This window comes from Conger conger, chromosome 5 (assembly GCF_963514075.1).
Source record: "Conger conger chromosome 5, fConCon1.1, whole genome shotgun sequence".
Taxonomy (NCBI): domain Eukaryota; kingdom Metazoa; phylum Chordata; class Actinopteri; order Anguilliformes; family Congridae; genus Conger; species Conger conger.
The window spans coordinates 59,766,814-59,793,405 of NC_083764.1; the positions used below are offsets into that span (position 1 = coordinate 59,766,814).

General features: G+C 42.1%; 1 protein-coding gene across 3 annotated transcripts in view; it reads left to right on the forward strand.

Annotated features, from left to right (window-relative positions):
• Positions 1-13,629: 13,629 nt before the first annotated feature.
• The window catches only part of LOC133128683 (transforming growth factor beta receptor type 3-like), an 83,592-nt gene continuing 70,629 nt past the window's right edge, over positions 13,630-26,592 (forward strand). For 2 of the 3 annotated variants that reach the window (XM_061242400.1, XM_061242402.1), the window contains exons 1-2: positions 15,974-16,211; positions 24,233-24,388. In XM_061242400.1, coding sequence (XP_061098384.1) covers positions 24,328-24,388 — 61 coding nt within the window. In that variant the 5' untranslated portion in view covers positions 15,974-16,211; positions 24,233-24,327. Of the gene's footprint in view, positions 13,732-15,973; positions 16,212-24,232; positions 24,389-26,592 lie in introns of those variants that run through there. The other variant, XM_061242401.1, reaches the window with a different exon arrangement.

Here is a 26,592-nt window from a genome sequence, read left to right on the forward strand (position 1 = left end):
AACAAATACTAAAAAAGCAATGCTTCACTAACCATAGCATTAATACCATCATCACTGAATGATAGCTACACATGATCACACACGATCACTGTGGCGCTTTAAAAAACATCACTGTTGGTGCTCTGCTGGCATCATCTACATTTCCAATTTAAAAATACTTATGACAGTCTTTAAATATTCAAGATGCAAAATGGAGCTTTGCCGGTCATATAATCTCCTGCTGTCTAATGCATGAGCTGCAACTTCAACTTCAGATGGCCGCGAAGGCCACACTTTCAGACAGAGTGCAAAAACCCAACTAGACAACCCAACTGACACATCAATGACTGCAATGACTGGGCAGTGCAAGGCATTATTCAAAGGGACTAAAACAATTAAGCTGGGTTGAGGCAGGGAGCACTTGTAATAAAATAACTTTTATTGGTCTTATTTTTACAATGTTAAATGTGGTTGGCCCTGTCCTCCAGGGAACAGGATCCGCATGCTAAATGCAAATGAAATATTCATGCACTTTTGTGGGGCACGTCAGGGGGAGGATCTCCCTTCCCATAAATCTCTGAGTCCTGCAATCTGGTCACATGGTCAGGAAGAGGCAGGGAAAATGAGCAGGGCATGAAAGAAGAGATACGGGGTTCTTACCAATAGCTCATTTTTCACCTCCTTCTTCCTTTCCTTGCTCCGTTTCTTGCTCAAGGAAGCGAGAAAAGGTGACAAAGATGGGGGAAATCAAGAAAATGTCAATTAGGCAAATGAAATGTCCTTTTACATTACATTTGGCTGATACGTTTGTCCAAAGCGACGTACAGCTGATTAGACTAAGCAGGAGACAATCCTCCTCTGAAACAACGCTGGGTTAAGGGCCTTGCTCAAGGGCCCAACGACTGTGCGGATCGTATTGTGGCTACGTATTGTGGATCGAACCACCCACCTTGCGGGTCCCAGTCATGTACCTTAACCACTACGCTAGAGGCCACCCTTGCTCCTTCAAATATGATTTTGAAGCTACGTCAGTTACAGGCGTGGCATATGCGCGGCAGATAAGGAGAGGTAGAATCCCGGGCCAATACATCACGCATTCCAAAAAAGTACTTCCGCAAAGGATGCGCTCATGTTTTCTTGCTCAAGAAAAGTTCTCCTAACTTCGGCTCCTAGCCCTGAGAAGGAACAATTAACGGGTTGGAATTTCCTTATAGATGGTGGACCTCGATAGATTCCTGGGTCAGACAAAGAAGAAGGAGATGAAAATAAGAGATTGGAAAGTGTCTACTTTTATGTGAAAGCAACAAAGTTAAAGCTAAACAAGTACAATCTCACAATTCAGGTCAACATTTGCTCTAAAGTTTGACATTTAACTGCAGGTTTTATGGTTTAGTTCCTTCCTTGCGCATTTTCAAGTTCCATGGTTGTTAAAGTAAATGGAAATGTGTTTGAATTGAAGAAAGTACGCTTACATTTCTTTCCCAATCAATGAGGACAAGTGTTAATTGGATCCAGGCCATAATTAGTGCAGCAAGGAAGCCGGGATGTCTCAGTCAAGTTAAACAAGCTGCCTTTTAAATTTACATATTGAAAAGCTATGGGTGGAGCTGTGCTACAATGATGAAATATAATCCTTTTTTTCTGTAATATCAATAGCCAGACTCTCACGGTGGCACCTAGCTCAGAATCATGAAACCAGTTTTATCTAGAACAAAAAGAGGACACACACATAACTCCTTGGTCTGCCTATCCTGGTTTCCCTACCGTAGTTATGACTGGACTTGAATTTGAAATACTTTTGAATTTGAAATATCTGTAAGGCACTACCGGACATAATATCTTCCGGAACCTACTGACCCCCAGTAAACCGTAAGTCTTTCTGAGATCATTGAAAAATTGTGTTCTGCTGTCTGCCCAAAAACATGATCCAAAGGTGGCACAGCTGCTGAGCCATGGGCTCCAAGATTGTGGAACTGCGATAAATGCAAAACAAATCTCGGCTAGTCACTGTGTCAAGATTTATATCACTTTTGAGAATTGTTTTTAATTTTCTGTAATAACACGTACTGTATTATTCCTGCATGGTGTAATGTTTTGGTTTGTCCAAACCTTTATCTTGATTTGTCTGTTATAACTTCACATTCTTACTGGCTACACTTTAAACCTTACACTGTAAGTGTAAGATTTAAGAAATAGTAATTACAATAATTTTTATTGCATGAAAGTTGATAAAAAATGACCTGACATCCCTTTTTGCAGTTTCTTCCGTTTGCCTCCCGGTATTCGTCTCATTCATGGACAACTGTGTCAAATGCACATCGCATTCACAATGTGAAGTGCCTTCAGCCAAGTCTCCTGCAGCGATGTCACCCCTGAGTCTGAATCCGAATCGTCTATACAGACAGATCAAAGCACCTCCCATGCGTTATTAAAAAGCATTTCCACTCGCAGCAGTACAAGGGACACTTCTCACAGTCTCACGCATTTCCTCGCCGGCTTCTTGCATTTCACTGCTGCAACAAAATTAATCATTTCCACGCTGACACTGACTCGGGGCCTTTTCAGGACAACGTTACTTTGTTGGTCGCAGCATGAGTGAATGTTCCCGGCTAGCCAGACGTAAGCTTAGCACGCCATACAAAAGACAAAGCATGTTTCACTGTGGACGGGCTACTTGGATTATTTCTCTCCCATTTACAGCAAGCCTATTAGTTCCAGTGAGGTACATTTTGCAGGTTTCTTTTTCTGTGGTATATGTGATTTTCCTTCCTGTTCTCTATAATGGAGCCAATGACAAAATGACAAAATGACAAAATAAAATTACCCATGGTGTGTATTCATATCCTGTGAGATTACAGTACGTTTTGTGGCTATTCTTGTATGAACTCTTGTGTTAAAATCACCACAATTTGCACATCATCTTTCCACTCTGCTTTCTGAGTGAAGAAAGGGTACTATCACTATCATGTAGCCTAATTATAGCATAATCATAAACTGATACTACATTGTGTAATTCATTTTTAGAGTTTTTCTTGTCAGAGGAAAGATACAATGCAATATTTGGTGATAACGACAGCAGACAGTGTGAATATAATTGCATTGCATAATTTGAGTCATTAAGTTATACTGTATATTCAGGTTGAAATTACAATGCCTATAATTTTTTGAGGCTACCATACTGAACACAGAATACCTTTGAAGTTCTTAGGATTTGTGGATGTTATTTAGCCTGGTTCGTCCTAAACCAGTGAAGGTCTGCATGCAATATGAAACAAATTCAGGTCTTTTACTGCCACCAAGTGGAGTGGACAGAATTATACAACACACTAAAGTAGTCAAAGTAGTGTGAGAACACTGCAAACAGTATACAATGCGTGAGTATGTCACATAATTGCAAACATTAAAATAATGTACAATGGATAACAGCACTTACTTTTTGCTGTGGATACATTTAAAACCTATATCTTTTTTTCAACTTACAGTATATCTCGTCATAGTTTAAAATAAGTTATTGTATGTACAGCAATGTATTAACAAACAGAACTGCAGCCTATAGGTCCTTACTAAGCACTCCATATATGTCATAGTAACATATTGTACAATATGCTTCATTGTGGAAAATGTGTCAATGAGAAGCAAAACTGTTTCAATAAAAGCTTCCAATTACCACACTTTTCCGTGTCTATTAACTTATTTTTGACCCCACCTATACATTGGCTGTGTCCCTCGCGTTTAATGTTTTAAACAGTGATATAATACTGTGCGCGTGGACTCTGAAGACACAGACACAGACTCATCTAAGTGCAAATAAAAAGTCGAAAGTAGGCGTACTATAAGAATTGACCACAGGTCGGAAAAAAAATCGGCGAAATATATTGGGTAACATTTTCCTGATGGATAGTCAAAGTTTTACATCCAGTTTGATGCGTTGGAATGACCAAAATTAACGAGATTCATTTTGAGATTTTATTCGAGAGCCGAAAGAGCCAGGGACGAACGTAAGTTCCGAACCGAGGACTGTTCACCCTGTACTTGAAATTTTCTCTCCAACAGAGTCTGACCGCGGGAGAACACCTCCAACTCCTCCCATCTCCATCTCCTCCCACTCTCAAATTTTCCCTCCATTTCTGAGGGCGCTTGCGAGAAGCTACCTGTGGAAATGGTGCATGCGCGTTGCAAAATAGCAGCATCGCTCCTGAAACTATTTTGAACCAGCGGCTTTGAGTGGAGGATAAATGCATTTCGGTGGACGCATTTTTAAAATGGGATTAAGTTCCGAAAGGATTTCAGCACCACGACTGACCTACTTTCGAGTCTCTCATTTTGAACTGGGTTATCTAATCCCCTCCGCAATTGGAATGCATGTTTTGGAAACGTTATAGAAACGTACCTAATATCAGCTTCTTTAAGCTTGTCCCACAGTAGAAGTGTCCTCTTGCATCCAACACTAAACTGTACAAGCAATACGTGCGATTGAACTGGACAGGATGAACAAGTCACGGGGGTGCATTTCAGTAGTCCTGCTAAAAACGATCGTACTGGGAACGCTTTTTCCCCATAAAAATCCCAAACACGACGGCACACAGAAACCCAGCTTTCCAAATACCACACTGAGGTTATCGACGCTACTCAAAAGGGCACTTATTACATTAATTATTGTTAATTGAAAAGCATTTTAAACCGTGACAGGAGAAGTGTCAACTCACTAAAACGGTCCCCTATAGGCTTAGTATCACAACCTGCTGACACAACTGGTATGCCTACATTCTTAATCTGAAAGAACAGACCGTTTCGTTCGAGAACAGTTGCACAGATGTAATCGGATTATTCCCTTCTTATTTTATGAAACAACACACATTTATGGACACGATGCACAGAAGGACCAAATCAAGCCGAATAATGTTCACTAATGCTATGATTATCATTATTTTTAAGGCACTTCATATAAAATCTCATCCAGGAAAGCTTACTGTACTGTATACGATTATAAATGTTTTTATCTTTCGAAAGTCTACAGGCAAATTCATCTGTAGCCGCAGATAAAAACTCTGTCTTGATATCAATGATTTGAAACATACGCAATTCAACAGATGCCACATTACACCTATTGGCTGGCTTATTTTCCCCCACAAAAGTGACTAAAACAATATTGTGTGGCCAATTCCTGTTGGTTTTATTACCCTTGCTTGTGTTGATGATGTCGGGCTGACCCACGGAAGCATCCCTCTCCTTCCACATTAGCTGTGTGCGGTATTTGAGGTCTTGCCCTTCGAAGGGAAGAATCCTAAGGACACATTAGAAAAACAGAGGATTTCACCGTTATCTGGCAGTAAAGAGATAACGTGTCAGGTTCACCAGCAGAGGGTGAGACCTGAACACCGCCATCTGACTCCTGAGTAAGAGATTATCAGCACTGGCCGGTACAGACACCGCTGCACAACAAGGCGATCCCGGCAGGCATTTGCAGATATGTACAACTTATGAATACTGTATTATACTGTATGAGAAAGGCTAACGCAGGAATCAAATGGGAAAAATACATTTCCCACCGGTCACCAATTAACTTGGCAGAGTGACAATTAGGAGGTGATTGACAACAAAACAGTAGATAAGTGGTTCCAAAATGCTTGTCATCATGGGCAAAGAAAATAAGGCAACCCTGCTGTACGAGTCCACCATTGACCTAAACGGACTGAAGTGTGAGTGGCGCCCTCCTGTGGCCATCTCTTTCAATCGTCAAACGCTCTCCAATGAATCGGTAAAAGGTCCAGGGGTCTCTTGGAATTTGTCGCCTGCTCCCTGATACCTGTGAGAGGTCAGAAATCTCCCGTAACCCAGAAATCTGCACCGGAGATGGCAATGAAGTGCGGGGGAATCCCCCCATTTGCAGGGGGGGACAGTAAGTTTGATAGCTGGCTCCCATATTGATCACTGCAGTCAGGAGATACTGTATTTCCAACAGATATTATGCAAAGGAAAATTAAATATAATTCCTATACAACATACGGAGAATCCGCCCCTTTCTCACCCCCTACTCGACCCAGCTCCTGGTCCAAGCGATGGTTCTGTCCTGCCTGGACTACTGCAATTCCCTCTTGGCTGGCCTCCCAGCGTCCGCCATCAGACCCCTCCAACTTGCAGCAGCTCGCCTGGTCTTCAACCTTGCCAAATAATCACACGTCACCCCCCTGCTTACTTCCCTCCACTGGCTGCCTGTCATGGCTCGCAATTCAAAACATTGGTGCTAGCCTTCCAAGCAGTTAAGGGGTCTTCCCCAGCTTACCTACAAAAAATCATCAGACCTTACACCCCTGCCAGACCTCTTCGTTCAGCCTCCACGGGCCGCTTGGCACCTCCCCCTCTCCAAACCTCCACCTCAGACTCACGACTACTGTCTGTTCTGGCTCCACGGTGGTGGAATGAACTCCCCGTTGAGGTCAGAACTGTAGAATCTCTCCCCACCTTCAAGTGCAAACTGAAGACGCACCTCTTCAAGCAGCACCTCTCCCATCCCTCCCTACCTCCCTGTGAACCTTAATTGTTGTCTTTCTGTGATTTACTTTGTGTATCAGTATTTTTAGTTGGCTAGGTAAGCAGTGTTTGGATAGTTAAGTTTGGTCACTTTTGCTTTGTTGTTTGTTTGTTTATTTGTTTGTAAAAAAAAAAGAGCCAGCAACATCTGTTTCGTCAAGAACTGTACGTCGGACTCTTGCTCGCAATGGTCTCCACGGTCGTATTGCTGCCCAGAAACCAGCTCTAAACAAGAGACAGCTAAGAAACCGTGTTGCGTACGCCAAGGCCCACAGCCTGACGGAAGGTTGGACAGCAGAAAAGTGGCGAAAAATTGATTTTTCAGATGAATCGTCAGTTGAGCTCCATCCCAAGCGCCGCCAATATTGTCGACGACCCTCTGGGGCCCGTCTGGACCCACGGTTCACCCAGAAGACAGTCAAATTTGGAGGTGGAAAGATTATGGTTTGGGGTTACATCCAATACGGAGGTGCCAGGGAGATCTGTAAGGTGGATGGTAACATTGACAGTGCCAAATATCAACAGATTCTTGCCTCCCAGTACATTCCCAACTACAAGAGGGGTCAGATTTTTCAACAGGATGGAGCTCCTTGCCATACCTCAGGTTCCACTATGAAGTTTCTCAGGGGGAAGAAGATCAAGGTCTTTCAGGGATGGCCAGCACAGTCTCCAGATATGAATATTATTGAGCATATCTGGGGAAGAATGAAGGAGGAAGCTTGAAGGACCAATCAGAAGAACTTGGAGGAGCTTTGGGATGCCTGCAAGGTGGCCTTCCATGCCATCCTCGACAACTTCATCAAGCTCTACGACTCTCTGCCAAACCGGATGGCAACTGTTCTGCAGGCCAAAGGAACCCATACAAGATATTAATTTCTTAACTTATAGTCCATGATGAAATACTAGACTGATTTTTCATTTGGTATTTTATTTACTTTTTGAGAAAGATAATATTTATTGATTATAATTTGATTTGCGACAAGACTTTTGTCCAGGTAGAAACGGGCTTGTTCATCATTATCAAGCAATAAACCTTATAAGCATCTATGAAATTTTTGTTTTGCTAGTATCTAAATAAACTTTAGACACTTATGATTCATTTGTGTTGTTTCCTAACTGTATTAGCTAATTAAGAGTTGGATAATTAGCAATTGTCACTTTTGTCCACTCATGCGACAAAACTTTTGGCCGGGACTGTACTAGCAATGGAGCAAATACAAATCGGATGTGCATTAAGTTCTGACTGACACAGGCACTCCACAAGGACCTTAATATCCATGAAAACATGACCAGCTGTTCCACCTGGTAGCTCTGAGCACTTGTCTAAGTGCCCATAGGCTGGCATATCCACCACCACCACTCACTCTTGAACACAGACAGAGACAGAAGGAATGTCTGTGACATAAAAAAGACTTACTACACATGACAGCCCTTCTTAATAATAATAATAATAATAATAATAATAATAATAATAATAATGATAATTGTTGTCATCATCCTCATCATCATCAGCAGCAGCATAATAATCCTAATCATCATCATCATCATCATTGGGCATATGTTAACTGCCTTATCAGAATTCTGGGAAGCCATGCAAATCTAACATCCCCTGCTGCAGCATAGAGTCAGAAAGACAGTAAGAGAACAGAGAGATTGAATAATTCACCTTATTGATACACTTTCCTACAATTTACTCTCGAGACACAATTCTTATTCCAAGCATGTCTACTTGAACTTGAAAATTCAATGTGTTATCATAGAGACCTGTTCGCTTTCATTTCTTGTAGATTGTTTTGTGTTGTTATTGATTGACTGCTGTTCTCACAGTGACAGGAATCATCTGGCTGCTCCACAAAAGCACATTCATTCAAGCATACTTCAGCATTGCGGATTATCCCATGACACAAACTCAATTAAATCAAACCACACACCATATCAGCTCTTGCCAAAGTGATAGGGAGGTTGGCTATTAGCGAAACAGGTGGTGTGGCAAAACAATTTTGTAACCATCCCATTTTAATTCATTCTAATTCTCATAAAGTGTATGTATTTCAATCTTTGAATCTGGACTATGACGTTAGACAGCTATGACTTTTTTGAGTCTGGACTATGATGTTGGACAGCTGTTACCTGTTTGAATTTGAAACGTGACGTTTGACAGCTATGACCTGTTTGAATCTGGACTATGGCGTTAGACAGCTATGACCTGTTTGAATCTGGACTATGGTGTTAGACAGCTATAACCTGTTTGAATCTGGACTATGGCATTAGACAGCTATGACCTGTTTTAATCTGGACTATGACATTGGAGAGCTATGACCTGTTTGAATCTGAACTATGCCGTTGGACAGCTATGACCTGTTTGAATCTGGACTATGACGTTTGACAGATAGGACCTGGAATCCACAACAGTAGGTCATAATTGATGGAGCAGAAGTAGACTGTGCTTTCACAATTTGACATGTGCAGACACCATCACCTTCTCTGACTTCAGACTGGGAGAAAGAAAGAAACATGTGGCTAAAATAAAATCCTAATGCTAAATATTTTATGAAATGAAACTAAAATGGAGCAAAAAGTTAATTTGAGGACAGACTGCAGAAACATCAAAGCAAGCTCAAACTGTTTGAAAGGAAAAACATTCTACTGTGAAATTTCTCATCAAAGCCTTCCCAGTTATTTTGCATTCTCATGAAGACACAACAAAAAAACATGACTAAATTCAGTATTGAGTTTTGTACATTCACTGTTTTAGTGACCATGAATCATGACAGACAGTAGCAATGGTACAGGAATGTTCCCTTCCTTACAAGAGGTAAATTCAGACATGCTTGACATGATGCACAGGTATGGAAGGATGATAGAGCAAAAGATACATATAATACAAGATACGAGATACACATTACACATCATTAGCTGGCCTTACAAGTAATTCTGTACCTAGTTTATGCATAATGCAGGACAAAAGTGTGCACAATACGTGCACATAGTATTAGGACCATAGCTAAAAAGATACAGAAAGATCTGAAACAGTGAATAAATCATGCCTGGGATATACAGTATACTATATTATGAGATATGAATTATCTCATATTTTAGATATGAAGGTAGGGGTTTGACTAAACATAATACACACATGTATATACTAATGAATGGAGGATATGATTGTACTAGAATCAACATTTTAATATGATTATCTGACACCAGGCCTGCTAAAAATGAACCGGCCATAAATTAAAGATATCAAGTGCTCTTTCAGCAGTTTCTACAAGCATGCAGTTTTTATTTTGAACCACTGGAGGACACCAAACACCAAACCTCTCAAATAATAAACAGATATTTTTTGCCGGTAGCAGTAACCAGGGATCATTCACGTTTATTTAATTTCATTATTTAATTAAAAAAAAAATTTTCTTCTTTCCTAATTAAGCCACCATATGTCCTGGTGGAATAGTTATGTATGGTATTGCTGTAAATATGAGAAAGACAGTGGTTCTCTTTGGACTCCACTAATTCATACACTGTTTTTGTCTATTTTTAACAGCATCTTATTTTGAATCTTGTGTTCACGTCGTATTTGAAGTCAATCAGAACAAGATGATGCTGACTAACTGAGGGGTTTGCCGTGACTAACTGAGGAATTATGTGGTGAAATCATTTCAGTTAGACCAGTGTCATGAAGCACCCCACTGATCATAAACTGGAAACTAGACTTCTAGAGAGGTGGAACTCTGGGGTTGAGAGGCGTTTTGACATAAGCACACTATGTTAACCCCGGATATAGGCTACGTTGACTGCAAACTCAATTTTCAACCAACCACGCATAAACATGTTTTCACCTGAACGCCTAGAGCGGTTCAGAGAAATGCCAACTGGGTTTGTACTGTAGTTGTAATTTATTACAATAATATCAGCCATTGTTTTTGTAGCAAGATGTGTTTATATTCAAATATCACTTCAGCAATGCCGGCTATGTAATGGTTTGTGATCAAAAAAATTGATCATGATAATAATGGAATCAAATCAAATTACTGTAATTGTAGGCTACTGGGAAGTCCAAGCCTGCATCTCTAATAACCGAGTTATAATCATCAATAGCTACAATAAACAAGTGATTGTAAATTCATACAGCATTATACATTGCATATGAATATATTATAAAAAGGCAGCATTTGTAGGGTAAATGCCGTCATTTACAGCAAGAATAAGAACATATTTCAAAATATTCTAAATAAATAGTGTATAGGCCTACCGTTTACATTTTAAGAGCATTCTTGAGCTCACCCCATGGAAAGTCCCCATTAAAGGCCATTTTTTGGTATATTTAAAAGAAAAATGACTTTTGCAGTGATGTCATCTTTTCTGTTGTTTAGTTTTGTTTGCCTGCTGTGACTATGTTATCGGGAATGGCACTAAACTAATTTTAATGAGACGTTGTATGTGTATATGTCCAGGGGAGGGCTAAAAGTGACACCTAATTTCTGACTTAGTTCAAAAGACGTGGTGATCTGTTCATGTGAAAAACAATCTCCTCTGTTTCCAGAGTAACTGATATTCAACTATGCTGACCTTGCTTTTTATGAGAGAAGTTGAGGTAAAGTTTGACTGCAGAGTGAGAAAACTTTCTCATAACCCAGCATTTTAATGGCAGGAATTATGCTTGGGGTCCATTTGCTGGGGGAAATGATCCACTCATGAGTGCCATTGCATCACTACCAGAGAAGAAACGAAAGGCTCCCAAAGGGACTTGCATCATTGTGCCACATGTTATGTTTCCACTTAAGGGCTGTCGCTGCGGAGAATCCCAACCACTTCTCATCAAACCAAAGTGAGCAAAATCCAACAGCCACATCTTCCCAGCGTGTGTTGCTGGGGTAGGTCGGCTGTGAGTTTCGAAACCGGTCCCCCACTAAGGGAACGAATCACCCTCTTTCTGCTTTTCCAGGGCTGACCTCATGTTGTGTAGCGGATGTTCACATGCTAACTCATGGCTCTGAGTACACATAACTACAAAACAAAATGCAGCCAAGGAATTACTGAGGAGTGATTTCCTATTGGTTTTAATAACATGCGCCCCATTAAATATTAATGTTGCGCAATGTTGTTTTCAGCACTTTGCCTCTGCTGTCATTGTCTTTCATCCTGTTTTATTATTTTAGCTTATCTGGGTTATAACTCATTGTCTGCTCTGGTCAATATTTTCACTCATGAGAACTCTGGTTTGTATCCAGCCTACAGACAGTACCTTTCCCGCTGCTTTATTTATATTTTGAGGTTTAATGGGCTATGAGTGAGGTTAAGCCTTAACATTAACCCTGGATTAAGCTTTGCTCATGCCCGTGATCCCTTAGGGGTCTGAATTAGTTTAGAAATATGAAGGGAAAGTGGTTTGGCTCCATCTGACCAGGTAGTGCAATGAGTTACTATTGGTGAATAGTTCAATATGTGAGCTAAACATTGATAATAAATAATGTTGGCAAACTTGCTTCCTAGCTAGCAAGGAGTAATGATAAATCTGGAGGGCACTGTATAGACAGTACACAAGAATGCATGCAAATTATAAATAGTTTCTGTGCGTCTACAGAATAGAGGGCACTATTGTGGCAAGAACTGAGAATAACATGGTCATAATAAAATTGTATATCTTATAGCCTGGTAAACAGTCATTTTTCATAATTAACAGCTGCACAATGCAAGCAATGTTTTACTGGTAAATATGTGCATTGACAAACCATGCAGGCAGTCATTTTTTAAAAGCACAGGCTCTCCCAAGGTCCAGAATTGAATCCTGATCATGCCAGTACTAAGCCATGGTTAACAGCTGTGCCGGCTGGCGCATTGCTAGCTGTACTGTAGCTTTGTCCAAGAAGGTTGAGTTTCAATCAACAAAATGTACCCCATCTCACTGCATATGAACAAATTCATGGCAATGCTTAAAGCTTGATTGTTAAAAGCATGAAAGTGTTCAAAGAAAACCTATTTTTCTTGTTCAACTACAATCTATGAGTAGTTTATACTGCAGTCAGTCAAAAATATTCCTAAAGATCCAGAAGATTCATATTTTGGAAAATGTACACAAAATAAAAATATATGTACACTGAAAGGACAAATATATTTATGTATAGACACTTTTGTATTAAAAGCACAAAAACCATTTAATCCAATATATCCTAAAACAAACAAATACACACACACACACACACACACGGAAACATAGAGTGAGTGCCCAATAACTAGTACTATACAGCCTACAGTATGTGATTTAAGTTAAAACAAAAATACAGGTCAGAAACTTCACAAACATGCCACTCCTCACAAAAAACATGATTCACTGGCCAAAAGATCCAAACTCTTTGTGGACTCTAGAGAGTGATATCAATGTTCAGAGGTGACTCACTTTCAATGCGCGCCCTTTCTAAAAACACACAACAAACAATCTGCTGAGCAACAGCTAGTGCACAGCTGTGTCCAGAGTTGTCTAAGCAAGCCAAATTTGCTAAATTTACATTCCTGTAAGACTAGCAGGGGTAGCTTCTGGGTAACTGATAAAGTACAAGCCCTTTGACCTCTGTACGAGGGAGTTTCGTGTGGGCCAGTCTTGTGTTGATGAAGGGCTTTTACTTAAAGGCCAAACTGTTTAAGTGGATCACTGAGCATTTGAGATGAAAAACTGAGCAGGTCATTTTAAAAACAGGCGTCTGCTTGTGCATAGAATTCAACAGCACTGACGATGTGCACAGCAAGCTGCTCTGTTGCGTTGCTCTTCCTTGGAATACAAGGTTGCCCCCCCAAAGAAATTCTCTGATTGGTCAGCACTGTTGGATTGCGTCCATCAAAATTGCCAAACAGCCACATTCTCCTGTACGACAATGCCCTTCACTGCCGCTCTGCTGTGCTTGACTGTGAAGAATTAAACAATGGGCGAATAATTCGGCATGTTACTGGAACTGATGTCAAGACCGACTTGATATATGCTTGCGGGAGGATGAACTCGTTTCATGACTGTTGACTCATGGCCCGAGAAACTGATATCACTGAGTGATGGGGTGTGTTCTCTATGGTTCCCCTAGAATGTGGTTTCTGGCTTGAATGAAGAGCTCAGTTTCCAACAACCAATTCCCCCTGGGCAATTCAGCCAAGCAGTTTAATTATTTGCAATACTTCATGATCACTCTGCAAAAAATACAGAATGGCATGACTTTGACAGGCTCTTAACCACAGGTATGCGATGTGTTTTTTTTGTGCATTGGGTTTATTATTGTTTGGAGAAACGCTGTACTTTCCCGTGCCGATTGTAAATTGGCACTTGATAAAAAACCGCTCCCAATGCTTGTGAACTGAGCTGCTTTAAGAAAAGTGAATTACAAGGCAATAAGTACATTTTAAAATAGTTTTATTTCACTTCAATTGACTGAATGCTTAGTACCTTTTAAACGTGTAATTTTAAGTTTAATGTTGATCCCTTTATTTGAAATTCAGTATTTCTTCAAGGAAAAATCCAACTGCAAAATGGTTAAACCACAAATGTAAACAAATGACCTTACTTTCATCTCCAAATTATTTGTTTTAAACCACACCCTGGTACACCTATGATATATTTATTTTAATGGCTCCGAAATGCTTTCTGTGGGATATATATAGAGATAATAAAATGCAAATCCCAGTGGACCCAGAAAGTCCATAGGCATGTTTAGTTTCAGATCATCACAAAGAATGTGATAAAGATTTTGATTTAACATGACCTGACTAAGATTCCGCATGTCAAATCTGATGATTTTGAATTTAAACCCTGAAATCCAGTCTTAAATCTCATTCGCACTCATGCTTTTGTGTATCCTAAAAAAAACTTCTTTTGCTTCTTGACAAAAATTGGCAAGGATATAATTTGGAATCATCATGAAGTCTGTGGTCATGGAAACTCAAAATAAAACATTTGAGTATTCTAACAAACTGTACCTTGTAAACTGCTTGTACCAATATGTAGTGGTACAACTAAAGATAAAGACTTGAGAAGAGAAAGATATGCTAGTATTATATAAATATAATGTTATATAGCTTTACTAAACAGACATATTTTTACAAGCTACAAAATACATATTGGATATACATATACACGGGGGGGGGGGGGGGGTTGCCGGTTCGCCCAGGCTGTGTCGAAGTGTCCCTGAGCAAGACACCTAACCCCCAAATGCTCCATATATATTGTACATGTATGCATTTTTTACAGATGCTGTTGAACATTCTCAGAGATATAACAGCGGTGTCCCACACAGATTTAGAATCTGCAACCTTTGATCCCCAGTCCAGGTCCTGAAACAATACTCCTCATTTTACCTTCCCTGATTTCATACTCTGTGGTCCATGTATTAAGCTGGATTTTTATGGTGTCATACACAGGTAGATAGGCAATTTCCTCCAGGAGACACCGGCATGGTCTAACATGGTTGTGGTCCATACCATGAGCACATTAGCAACTGAAAGTAAAAGTCTAGTGCTCTAACCAGGCCCAGACATAAGAGGAGAGGGAGATTTCAGGCACCCTGTTACCTCAGAGTCGGTGCAACCTCATTTTATTTACAAGATATGCACTGTATGTAGGGCCCTGATTACAGAAAAAGGGGTAGTTCTTGGCTTTTTACCAATGTTGGAAATAGACACCCCAGGTCCATGATAGCAACCCCTCCAGTCCCTGATTGCATTTGGACCCCATCCATCAGCTCACGCCCCCACCCCCCATCCCCCATCCCCCACCCCCCCACCTGGTCTGCAATCTTAAACTCTCTATGTTGGTTTTCCACGATCTATTGCAAAGAAAAGGGTAGGGGGGCCCACACAATTTTTTAGCTTTTGGTCCCTGAAAGGTGTGGGGCAGCCTGTGATTACATGCTGTATATTTACCACAAACGCCTTTTTTTATTACTACATGAGTTAGATTTATTTCACACTGAACAATGAAAGTTACATTCAGAACACCTTATTAAATAAGTTAATGAACATTAAATCGTTTTTGGCAGAAATAAAAAATATATATAATGTTATAAATATAATTATAATGTGGAAATAACTTACAGCAAATGCACATAAATCACGTATAGGTTGTCATTACATTCTTTTATCAGAAAATGTCATAGTAGCCTATTCCGAGTATCTAAATGGAGATAAACGGACATTCTTCAACTGACGTTTCCTTACGGTATTTGACGCACTGCTTGCGAAGCCTGCTGATCAAATCAGAGGCATTTAGCCTGCGATCGCTGTTATTTGAATCGCATATTCTTGGCTGCGTAATATGAATTCATTGTTTCGAAAAATAATCTGGAAAGGAGTTTTTCATACCCGGTGGTAGAAGAAAGAGGAGGAGCGTTCGTTTCAAATCCCACCTTCCTGCTCTTCTCCAATCGAAACCCAGAAATGAATCTTGATTGATGTAGTTTGTAATCATCTACTCGCCCAACCTCCGTAGTCCTCCGTAGTGAAAGCAGAGCGTTATCACTAGACATCAACTTTTATTAACAGAGAGAGTAGGTCGTTATTACACAAAAAACATTTCAACGGAACTGTTTATGTTTGTACAAGTAGACTCTGCTGGGCTTTGTAACTTGTAAGGAAAGGAACCAGCTCGATTTGTCTTCATCTACGGAACTATCTGCTACAACCGGACAACTGAGCTCCACTTTTGACATTTCTGAAGATTCTTCATGGTACGTCCTCGTCCTCTGAATTATGTACTGGGTCGACCTTCGTTTTCGTTGTAAGTTAGGACATATTAAATGTTTTCAAAGAGACAAATTAACTGTACTGATTCCAACGTTGATGTTTATACCAGGACTACACGTTCACTCAACTGTAGCATGCCTCCAACACGCATGAACGGATTGCTTAAGTGGGACAGACTTAGGTACTTTTTCTGAGTTAACGTAGATAAAAACGCATCAACTGCCGCATTTAGCAACTAGGCTTCTATGAATGCATTTCGGGGAATACACGATAAGTTAATTAACGCGAGACATATCCCACGTCGATCAATAAAATATCAATGCCATACCCTACGTGCAGTAGGCGAATGCAATATTTCAGCTATGTTGTTATTTGCGTTCAGCTGTCGCTCCATATCACTTTAGTTGATGTAATATATGCCGGAATCTGTTAAAATGGAAGTTACAATGAATTAAAGGAAGATGCGTAAATATTTTGACTCGCGGTCTCCGATGTCAAGGTAGACTAGCTTACCCATATTTTTAACTTTCGCAAACTTGTATGCTTACTGTATTCTAGTTTGCCTTTAATGTCTCCAATTAATAATTTACTTGCAATTCATCTTACTGCTTCGAATGAATAGCTCTGAATCGCTATGTTGGCGGGTGGCACAGTTGGCTATGGACTGTGACCTGTGCCTTCAGGTAAATCAAAAGAATGGTGAGGGCGACAGCGATGACATTTGATATGGTAATTTTCATACAAATTACCAATTTGTATGAACAATGAACATATGCAATTTAACCTACCGAAGCGAATAGTGTCATTTATGTTCAAGGAAGCGGTAACCGAAAACCATGCAAAATTCGTTCCAATAGTATCATTGGAGTGTGTGTGTGTTAACGCGCGCGTGTACAGTATACGGCGGACTGAGAATTTGAAAACTGAAGGATTCTAAACGTAGTTTACACAGGAGAAGCCTTTCCAATTCCGAAGGAAATTAAGTCAAATAGCTTTCCCTACAGCAGCTTATGGTATTTAAGCACCTGCAGATTTGTACCTATTCTTGTCCTCTCATTTATACCGTTAAAGATAATGTTGCCTCTTATTGCCATTTTTGTAGATATGGCCAATGGCTAGTTAATTCATCAATACCAAATGTATTGAAAAGCATGTTTCAATACCAAATATTTTCGAGGCAACGCCAGCGATAAGCAAAATGCCATGGTGACGATTTCAGTTTACATTCAGAGCAACATTTTACCATGTGGTAGTACTTATTCACGAGAGCCGCTGTATATTTAAAAGAAAGTTAGAATGCTTGTATAACTACCTTTTTACCCGAAGTAAATATTATTATATGTAAAACGTGTATTGTTTTATAACTTAAGCCAAGCATCTATATTGATTGCATTACATTAAAAATCTATGAAACATGAATTGATAGTCTACATAAAATACTGAACTTGCGGTATAGGCTTTTTGATGCTGGATTGCAGCGTTGCATTTTGTCTGTATGTAAGAGGATGTTATACATCTTTCTCTGGGTTCTTCTCTGGCCACATGAATGAACGACTGTGCATTCGCTTGTATAATTAGGGGATTACCTGTGTTTACACTTAAGCACGCAGAAGCCTACTTAATCAACATCAATCTTTTTAGGAGATTCAGACCCTTTTATCTTTTCAAGTGATACCATTTCATGAAAACAAGAGGAAGTGAAAATCGGAAAATGAAGTATTAAGAAGCGGAATTGCATTACAGGGCTGTCTCTCTTCAGGGTAAAGAAAGACTGGTTTAGGAAGGAGTCTGCTGGCACTTCAAATGTGCAGCGGGGAGCTTAATTGAATATCCTCCTCAGTATCTGTTCAGATTAATTAACTTACAGTTCAACTCCATAATTGTCACCCATGCATCGCAGAAGCAATAGCTTTTTTTTATTTGTCGCGTTGTCATCCAGCCTGCACGTAGGATCAATGGGCCGGTCCTCTCCATTCATTTACGGTACCTATTGTCCGTTAAAAAGTGAACACTGCGGGAAGTCTCTGTAGAAACTTCTGGGATTGCACAAACCCTCACTTTATAACGGCGCCAACTCTTATGGACACGCAGACATGAATACTTCTCAACCTGTTTTAAACATTATTGAGACTCTATGCAATTGTTTTTGCAAACTTGTCAGCCGATGGAGAGAGATCAGACCGTCCCCAGGAAGGTTCGTAGGTTCCGTGAATACAGCGTCTGTGGCGGCTAAACCTTTGAATGATGCACAGTAAAGGGTGAAAAGGCGCCTTAGGGACTCGCTACATGAACTCGATTCAGCTCCGTACCCACCTCTGTTCCACTGTTAGGTGCGAAGAAAGCTCTCTGCAGATGTGTGCATGCGGGGATTAGGGCTCTCGCCCTAGCCTTCTGTGAATGAATGAGGTTTTGAAGAGAAGGTGCGAGATGGGAGAAAGGTCAAGCCTGCAGATAGGGGTGAGTGGAGAGAGGAGAAAATGACTGTGTCGCCATGCTGTCCTCTTTCTGCTTCCTGTTATTTATTTATTTTGCACATACACTCTCAGAAATAGAGTGACAATGGAGGTACGAAGGATCAAAGTTCCAAAATATACCCTACAAGTGTTGTATCTTGTCTTAGGGTACAAATGAGTACAGTTTCAGAGCAAAAAGGTACAAATTAATAATATATTGCTGGCTAGGGGTACAATTTTATGTACCTATAGGGTACCCCAGTGACAAGCATTTGTACCTTTTTAGGCACTTTTGGTGCCTTTATTTCTGAGAGTGTATTCTGCCAAAGAAACGGTCGTTGGTGGCAGAGTTTCGTGAAGGTGTTGGATGACCCATCATGACCTGGAGACCAGGGCTCTCTGTACTCTGTTCTGCTCCACTGTCACTCACTCATGAGAGCTGCTCCCTGCTCCCGGGGTGACTGAGACAGCACACAGCAGCCCTTTCATCACATTTACATTACATTATTGGCATTTGGCAGACGCTCTTATCCAGACATACAGTTGATTAGACTAAGCAGGAGACAAGGGCCTTGCTCAAGGGCCCAACGGCTGTGCGGATCTTATTGTGGCTACACCGGGATTAGAACCACCAACCTTGCGTGTCCCAGTCCTTTACCTTAACCACTATGCTACAGGCCGCCCACTTCTCGGTCAGAGCCGGGAGGGGTGTCTGGGTTAGGGTCTGTGGCCGACCCAAAAACGGCCAAAACAGCACTACATCTGGCTGTTGCCTTGGTTCCCAAAGAGGTAGCAGAGAGATCAAAGAGAGCATACTGCAGAAACCAGAAAAAAAGTGAACGTGTTCAGTGTTCTTTATGTGTTTTTAAAAATGTAGATTTATGGTAGAAAATAACTTGCATCATTCAGGCCCATGTGTTTTCATAATTCAGGGTCAAGCACTGCCTACATTATGAAATGTATTATACATCACATGAATGCAGTTGTAGGTATATTGCCAAAAACTCACATATTGTTTTATTTTGGCTTTTGTGTGAGAACAGTCACTAGGGACAAGGGAAAAGCAATGCTGTTTGACAGATAGATATACAGTAAGTCAGTAAAAATATGTTAATGCGTGTGTGGGGCCCTGTTTGTAGTTGTGTGTGCTGCACTTGTGTGTTGGTGTGTGTTGCAGACTTCTTGAATCTTGAAATGAGTCACACTCATGAGTCTTGTTTGGCAGTTTTATTTAGCAAAGAAGTAAAATAAATAAGATTTTTAAAAAGGCCAATATGCTCATTATGCAGCTGAACCTCTTGACCTAGTCTGCATGCGCTTATGCATTTAGTTGCTGCCACATGATTGGCTCAGTACATATTTGCTTTAACAAGCTGGTGTACAGGTCTACCTAATAAAGTGCTCACTGAGTGTATAAGACAGTGCTACATCTGGCTGTTGCCTTGGTTCCCAAAGTGGTAACAGAGAGAGATCAAAGACAGCCTCCTGCAGAATCCAGAAAAAAGTAAACTTGTACAAATGTTCTTTGTGTGTCCATACAAATGATATAAAAATGTAGATGTATGGTAAAAAATAGTACAAGACTAATACGCTGGTTGAGATTGACTTATTCTGTGGTTTTTGTATAGAGAGAGAGACGGGAGGTGCTGCAACACTTGACCCGCGCAGACCGCCCAGCGGCCAGCCTCCGGAGCGGCGGAGTCCGTTCAGGCCTCAGCGCCGTGTTTATCGCGCGAGCAGATGTCCCACTGTAAACACGTTACATCCCCGCATAACTGCTGGCTGCCGAAAACGGCGAATCCTGACGTTGTTTAGGCTGAGCTTAGGCAACACGTCAAGCTGTTTTTCGCAGGCTCTCTGCGGCCAAGTGGATTTGTGTCCTGTCCGCTGCTGGGGCCGGAGTGGTAGCATCCTCCGCTTGCTCCTCCGCTGCTTCTCTCGCGGGTCGATGAGCAGCAGTGGGAGTTCAGGGACCTGGCGGGCTGGTCGGAGCTGTCTCCAGTGTTTATCAGTGACAGCCTGTTGTGGTAAATACAGCAGAGGTGTCCACCATCACTGCCGACAAGCTCTTGGCTACGCTGTTACCATGTGAACCACGTCAAGAGCGGTTGAGTCTCCGGCACTGACGGGTTAAGGTCATCTCCGGGAAGTTAAGCTTTAAATCAGATTTCATTAAGATTTCATTAAGATTTCATTTTACAATCTGGCAAGGATTAATTTTGGCTCTGGAGTACATTAATGTTGTAAAAACTATTTTCCTCAGTTTGGTGTGTTCCGCAATCAACAAATCGTTAGCCAAAATGTTTGTTGAAAAATGGTCTTGAAGCCCCTGTATTTGTAAGACAAAGTTGAGCTGCTGTGTAAAACCTCTTTTATTTCTGCTGTAAGTACCTTTATATTTGGGCTTCTTACAGAGGCGTATAGCTCTGTGCCGTCTGGGGCCTGCTACTTATTTAATGGATATTCCAGAGCAGAGCAAAGTGAGATTGGAGGACTGGCCACTGTGCTGCAGAAGTCATGTAAGGCGAGAGCAAATCCCGCTGAATTTGACGTTTACATTGCCCTCGGTTTTAGCTGGTGTCAGGTGATAAATCTAGGGAATGGCAGGTAGTTGGCATGCACCGCTGCGATGTAGCAACTTGGAAGGGGCGATTATACGAGGGAGGGGACTTTTTGTAAATTTACTGTTCACCTTCTCCCTCTTACAATACGGGGAAAAAAAACCTGCTGGTCAAACACTCACGTGAATGTTTCATCTGATAGAGCAATTTCTTGGCTGTTTCTCAGCTCACATGGTGAGCCAGAGAGTGGCAATTGTTATGCCCCCCCCCCCCCCCCCCCCGCTCTTCCCCCAAATGCTAAAAGGGGGCAGCTACTCAGGCCCCGTACCACTGCTGAAAGTGTAATATTTGTGGAGATGTTCTGAAATGACAGTGCTCCACCGGCAGCGAGAGGCTCATCGTTACCGCAGCTGTGTGGGCTGCCAGTCCGCCCCCTCTTCAAGGCCCCCTCCCGAACTGCAAAGCCAGGCATCGTGTCGTGTGCCAGGCTGCGGCCACAGACGCCGCTGCGGGAAGTATGACTCGCTCCGCCGTTGAGCGTCTCTCTCTCTCGTGTCGGTTTACAGGAAGCTTGCGCTTCTCTCAACTCACGTGACCTTTCAATTGAGATGTGGCTCCACAGGATTCGCGGGGTAACCCCTCTGGCGAGGGGCCAGGTGTCGGAGCCGTGTTTTGTGGCAGTTACGCCGTGGGCAGGCCGCGCTGCCGGGGTGTCGCGGGGGTGCATTCTGCGCAGGGTGTGCGCCGTGGAAACGCAGAGCGGACCTGGACTCGGCCGTGGACCGGGTTCCGTTTCTCCTTCAGCCTCCCGTTCGCTCTGCGGAGTCGTTGTTTATCGTCGTCGTCCTGCTGTTATTTGCATCGTGGGACTCTCGCCATCCCGTAATTCCTCCTAACCCGCCTCTTCCAGGGCATGAGGAAAATGAGGTTGAGGTCTGGTTTGCGGGTTAGCCTGGGTCACCTGCCCGGGATCTAATTTGACTGACGGGGGGGGGGGAGCTCCACATAGCTCCACATCTGGGAGTCGCGTGGCGGGAATTAGCCCTCTTTTGACTTGAAGCTCTCCGCTTTCATAAGAGCCTTTTGTATGGTAATCCCAGAGGCGCTGTAAAAACTGCGAGAGCCAGCCACACTTTCATGTGTACTCTGGTCAGCGAGCAGAACCCCATTCGCGGTTAGATTCTTCTGAAGTCTCACTGGATCATTATCTCATTAATGCTCGCTCTCTATATCATTATAATGAAGGGTATGTGCATTCTCTAAAATAATTGGTAGTGTCTCTTTGCCCTTGTGAGATTTGAAATTAATGTTTAAGTATGGACTAAATGTGTAAATCTTTTTTTTATGTACTGTATGCTTAACTTCAACCCCCTTAAAGATGCCAGAATTGTTTCCTAGTGAGATCGTCTGTAAGTTCTACCTCAATTTTTTAAATGATTTTATGAAAGATGTGCTGTCTCCAGTTAGAAATTCTGGCGATGGAAGATAACGGAGGTTCATACAGCTACTGTCCTGAATGTTATTTTAAATTCCAGCTTAAAGCTATATAAATACATGCAGCCAATAATGTACATAATTCATTTTTAGTAACTTCCTCAAATTACCTTACATTTTAAAAAATCATTTTTTTTAAAGATATTGATAAACATGAAGCTTTCTGTGATGTGTTGGTGAAAAGCGTTACAATTGTATACAGCAGCAGAAAAAGCCTGAAAGAATACGTATGAAATATAAGCACACTCAGACTGCAAAAAAGACAAAGATGGGAATGAGTCACCTTCGTTCACAAGCCAAGAAACATTTTTTTTGAATGACAATTTCTGCTCACGGCTACAACTGCCGCTCAAATGCACTAAAACACAAACAATGGAACGCAGTATTGGCTAGATACCCACAGTCATGATTGCTACAACACGTTTCGGGGAATAAACCCTCTTCAGATGTCCTGACCTTCCTTTAAGTTTTCCTCTCTTCCCTTCTGGGTCAAGGTGACTGGTTGTCATCTTTTGTAACAGGAACAGGGATGATAGAACTCAGATGGGCTCTGACAGAAATGTAATACATTTGTGAATATCTGGACTGGGAAAATGTAATGATATCATTCACAGTGATATATCTTAAAAAATATGTTGCAACATTTAAAAAGTGGCCATAATTTGGATGTTTTCCCAGATGCTGTGAAGTGTTCCAATATCTCATTTCGGTCCCGATATTATATTTTAATGCGATTATATTGGCAGCGTGTTCCATTTTTCTACGGAGAGGCCATGGATGGATTGTTGAAAAAGCCTAGATGCAGAGCCATGATTAGCCTTTGCGTTTCAGAGCCTTTCACCTGCACCTTGGAGGGCCACTGACTCACCAAAAACAAGCTATTGCCTGTCCTCCCCCTTTGGGAGGGCATGTGAGAATTTCAAAAGGAATCTCACACTCAACACATTTTTCAACACTTCACATTGTTTGACAGTGTCCCTTGTTTTTTTTTTTTTGTAAGAGCGCTAAGATGAAGGGAAGCCGCGCCAACACTATCAGCCCGGGGTCTGTGTGCGCTTAACCCCACATCGCTCAGAACGCTCCGCCTCTCTGGGCTCGACCAGACGTGAACCCCCGTCCGCGGGGCCAGTTTGTGGTCACGACGGTTAAGGCGAGACCCGGCGTGTAACGAGCTTACTCGGCCGAGCGGGAGAGACGGTGAATTCCAGCCGGTGGGATTTGTCGTCACGCGGAATGGCCGCGGAGTATCGCGTTCAGGGTCACGGCCTCGGGATTGTGCCGGTGGCCTCAGGGCGCCCTAGTCATGGCTCAAAAGCAGCCGGCCCGCGAGAAAAAACGCACGCGAGGTGTAATCGGCCTCTCCAGACGGAGCGCGGGGCCTTTCGACCTTCCTGCGTGTCCTAATGAGTTTCGGCGTGCCGTTCTAACTCCCTCCTGTCGTGTGTGTTGACGCGGCCCTGCGTGTGCTGACTCTGGTCTCATTGCTTTTCTTCGCAGAGTGGAGTTTGAGCTCTCCGGCGGGGAAACTGCGCCACGCTGCCATCGAGGAGAACTCATTTTCTGCATCCCGAGACACGCGCAGCTTCAACATTATGACGGCGCGGGTCATCCCATTCTCTTTAGTCCTCTCCTTTTGCTGCATGGTCTCTGCTGGTAAGGGTTATTTTATTACTTATAAAGCAGTACAAACATGTCTAAACCAAGGCTACACTCTGAACCTGGCCCTCACTAAAGCAGGGGTGGTTTTCTGACTGTGCTCTTCCCATCTATCATACAATTCCTCCTTGGTTGGTGTGGACTACTTTATTTGGGTTTGTTTTAGGTACTTTCTCAAATGGGAATGTTTCATTTTAAATGGATTGTTATTTAGCGGAACAGTGCACTATTTTGGCCGAGTTCTTCAATTTTTCCTACAGTAAGCCTGCACTCATGGTAAGCCACTTTGACCATACTGGGATTTGAAGTGGGGATGCATCTTTCGCAGAGAACTGTTTTATGACTATCTGATTTGAAGCCATAACTGAAGCATGCATGCTGTTCTCTCGAGTTGTCATGAGGGACTTGAGAACAGCAGACAGATTGGCCATGAAGGGCGCCTAACCGCTCAACTCAACTGAGCGAATCCGACCGGCTGACGACAGCGTATTCGTTCTGCCGTAGACAGAAGTTTTTTTTTTGGTTGTTGTTGTTGAGCCCCTCCACAAATCACAGCTCTCTTGGACTTCCTCTGTGAACTGCATCTTCCTGGGTGTGCCGCCAAACAGCCTCCCTCACATAGCTGAAGCTGAGACATTGGCGCTTCCAAGTTGCTGACAGCCTCGTTCTTAGCCCTCGGACTTCCCTCCGGTGACTTCTCCGACCTCGTTGCGACTGTGCATGTACACGCTTGATGGATGGGAATGTTATTTGTGGGGTGATGTTCAGCTCTCTAATTTATTTCTGTTTTGGCACGACAGACGGTGTACCGTCGTTAGAGGGAAACAAGCCCAACGTAGAAACAATAGCTGAGGTGTAGCTGCGGTTTTGGGGTTTGAGGCCTCTGCCTCTTGGAAACTTTCACGGGGCAGGGGGGGGGGGTCATGAGGAAGGTCTGGAAAACAAGCATCAGGGGTTGTGGTGACTCCTAAAATGATGCAACAGATGAATTAGAAATCATAAACCATATTTGTCTAGTGCACAATGTCCTGTGTTCCTTCTCTTGATCTACTGTAATAGCAACCAAAATCTTCTCTCAGATCCTCTGTCGTGTTCAGAGTCTCTCTCAGCTCTTTGGCAGCAGATGGTGGTGTGATAAATACGTCTGGATAGGTGTACAAGGAAGATGCGTTGACTTCCCATGCAGAAGCTGTGCAGAGATGGCAATAGCTCCTTTTAAGATGCTGAACGCTAGATTGAGGGTGAGTGTGAAGCAAACGAGCGTGGCAGCCGTTTGTGAGCGAAGCTAATTGTATCTCCAGCGTTCTTGTCCTCACCAAGGCTATGAGCTCATCGTCAACTTTTCCATTCACTGTTTAACAAGGCCTTTCTGTGGAACATTATCATTGGTGTCAGCATTGTTTTTCCTCTTCACATGAGCATGTCAGTGCATCACTTTCTACTCCATGTCTAAAGCCTGGTAGGCCACATCTGTCTAAATCAAGGTGGCATATAATTTATTCGTAGTTTTTTTTTTTTTGCCTTTTCATAAGAAAACGGGTGCCACATTAAGTAGAAAGTGGCTGAGTTCAAAGGCCTGAGCACTAATGTCCCTTGGGCCCAGATATCTTTATTTTTTGTTCCTCAGTCTTCAGATTCACAGCCTCTCTCAGTGCACTCAGACAGAAGTATTTAAAGGTCTGCATTCTTTGAATACCGACAGACGCAGCTATGGCATGAAACCCTTGTAAATAAAACCTCAAAGGAAATTTGATTAATTAATCAAAGGAGGTTTTTTGTTGCCCAGGTTGGATCTGTCGGCATGTTCTCATAAGATCCCAGCCAAAAAAAGCTCCGGGGTCTCGGGTATCAGCAGGTTCTTGGAGGGGCTCAAGCTTTATAGGCTAATTGCTAGCATTTTATTCTGACAGGTAGGCATGCCGTGACCTCCAGTACCTGATTTGCCATGACCTGTGGGTTTGGTTGCGATGTTAGGATCTTCTAATGATTGTGTGTGTTTGTTCTTTGTGATAAAGGGATGCTACATAATGTAAGACTCACACTGTCACTGCCAGCATTAATGTGTGAAAATAAGTTTGTGAAGTGTACGCTAATGGATGATATCGCGCCTTCTTCTGAACGTGATTTCATAATTTTTTCTCACAATGTGAATGCCGAATTGAATCAGCATTGCTACGTTTGTTGATTGTGGAAAGTTGGGT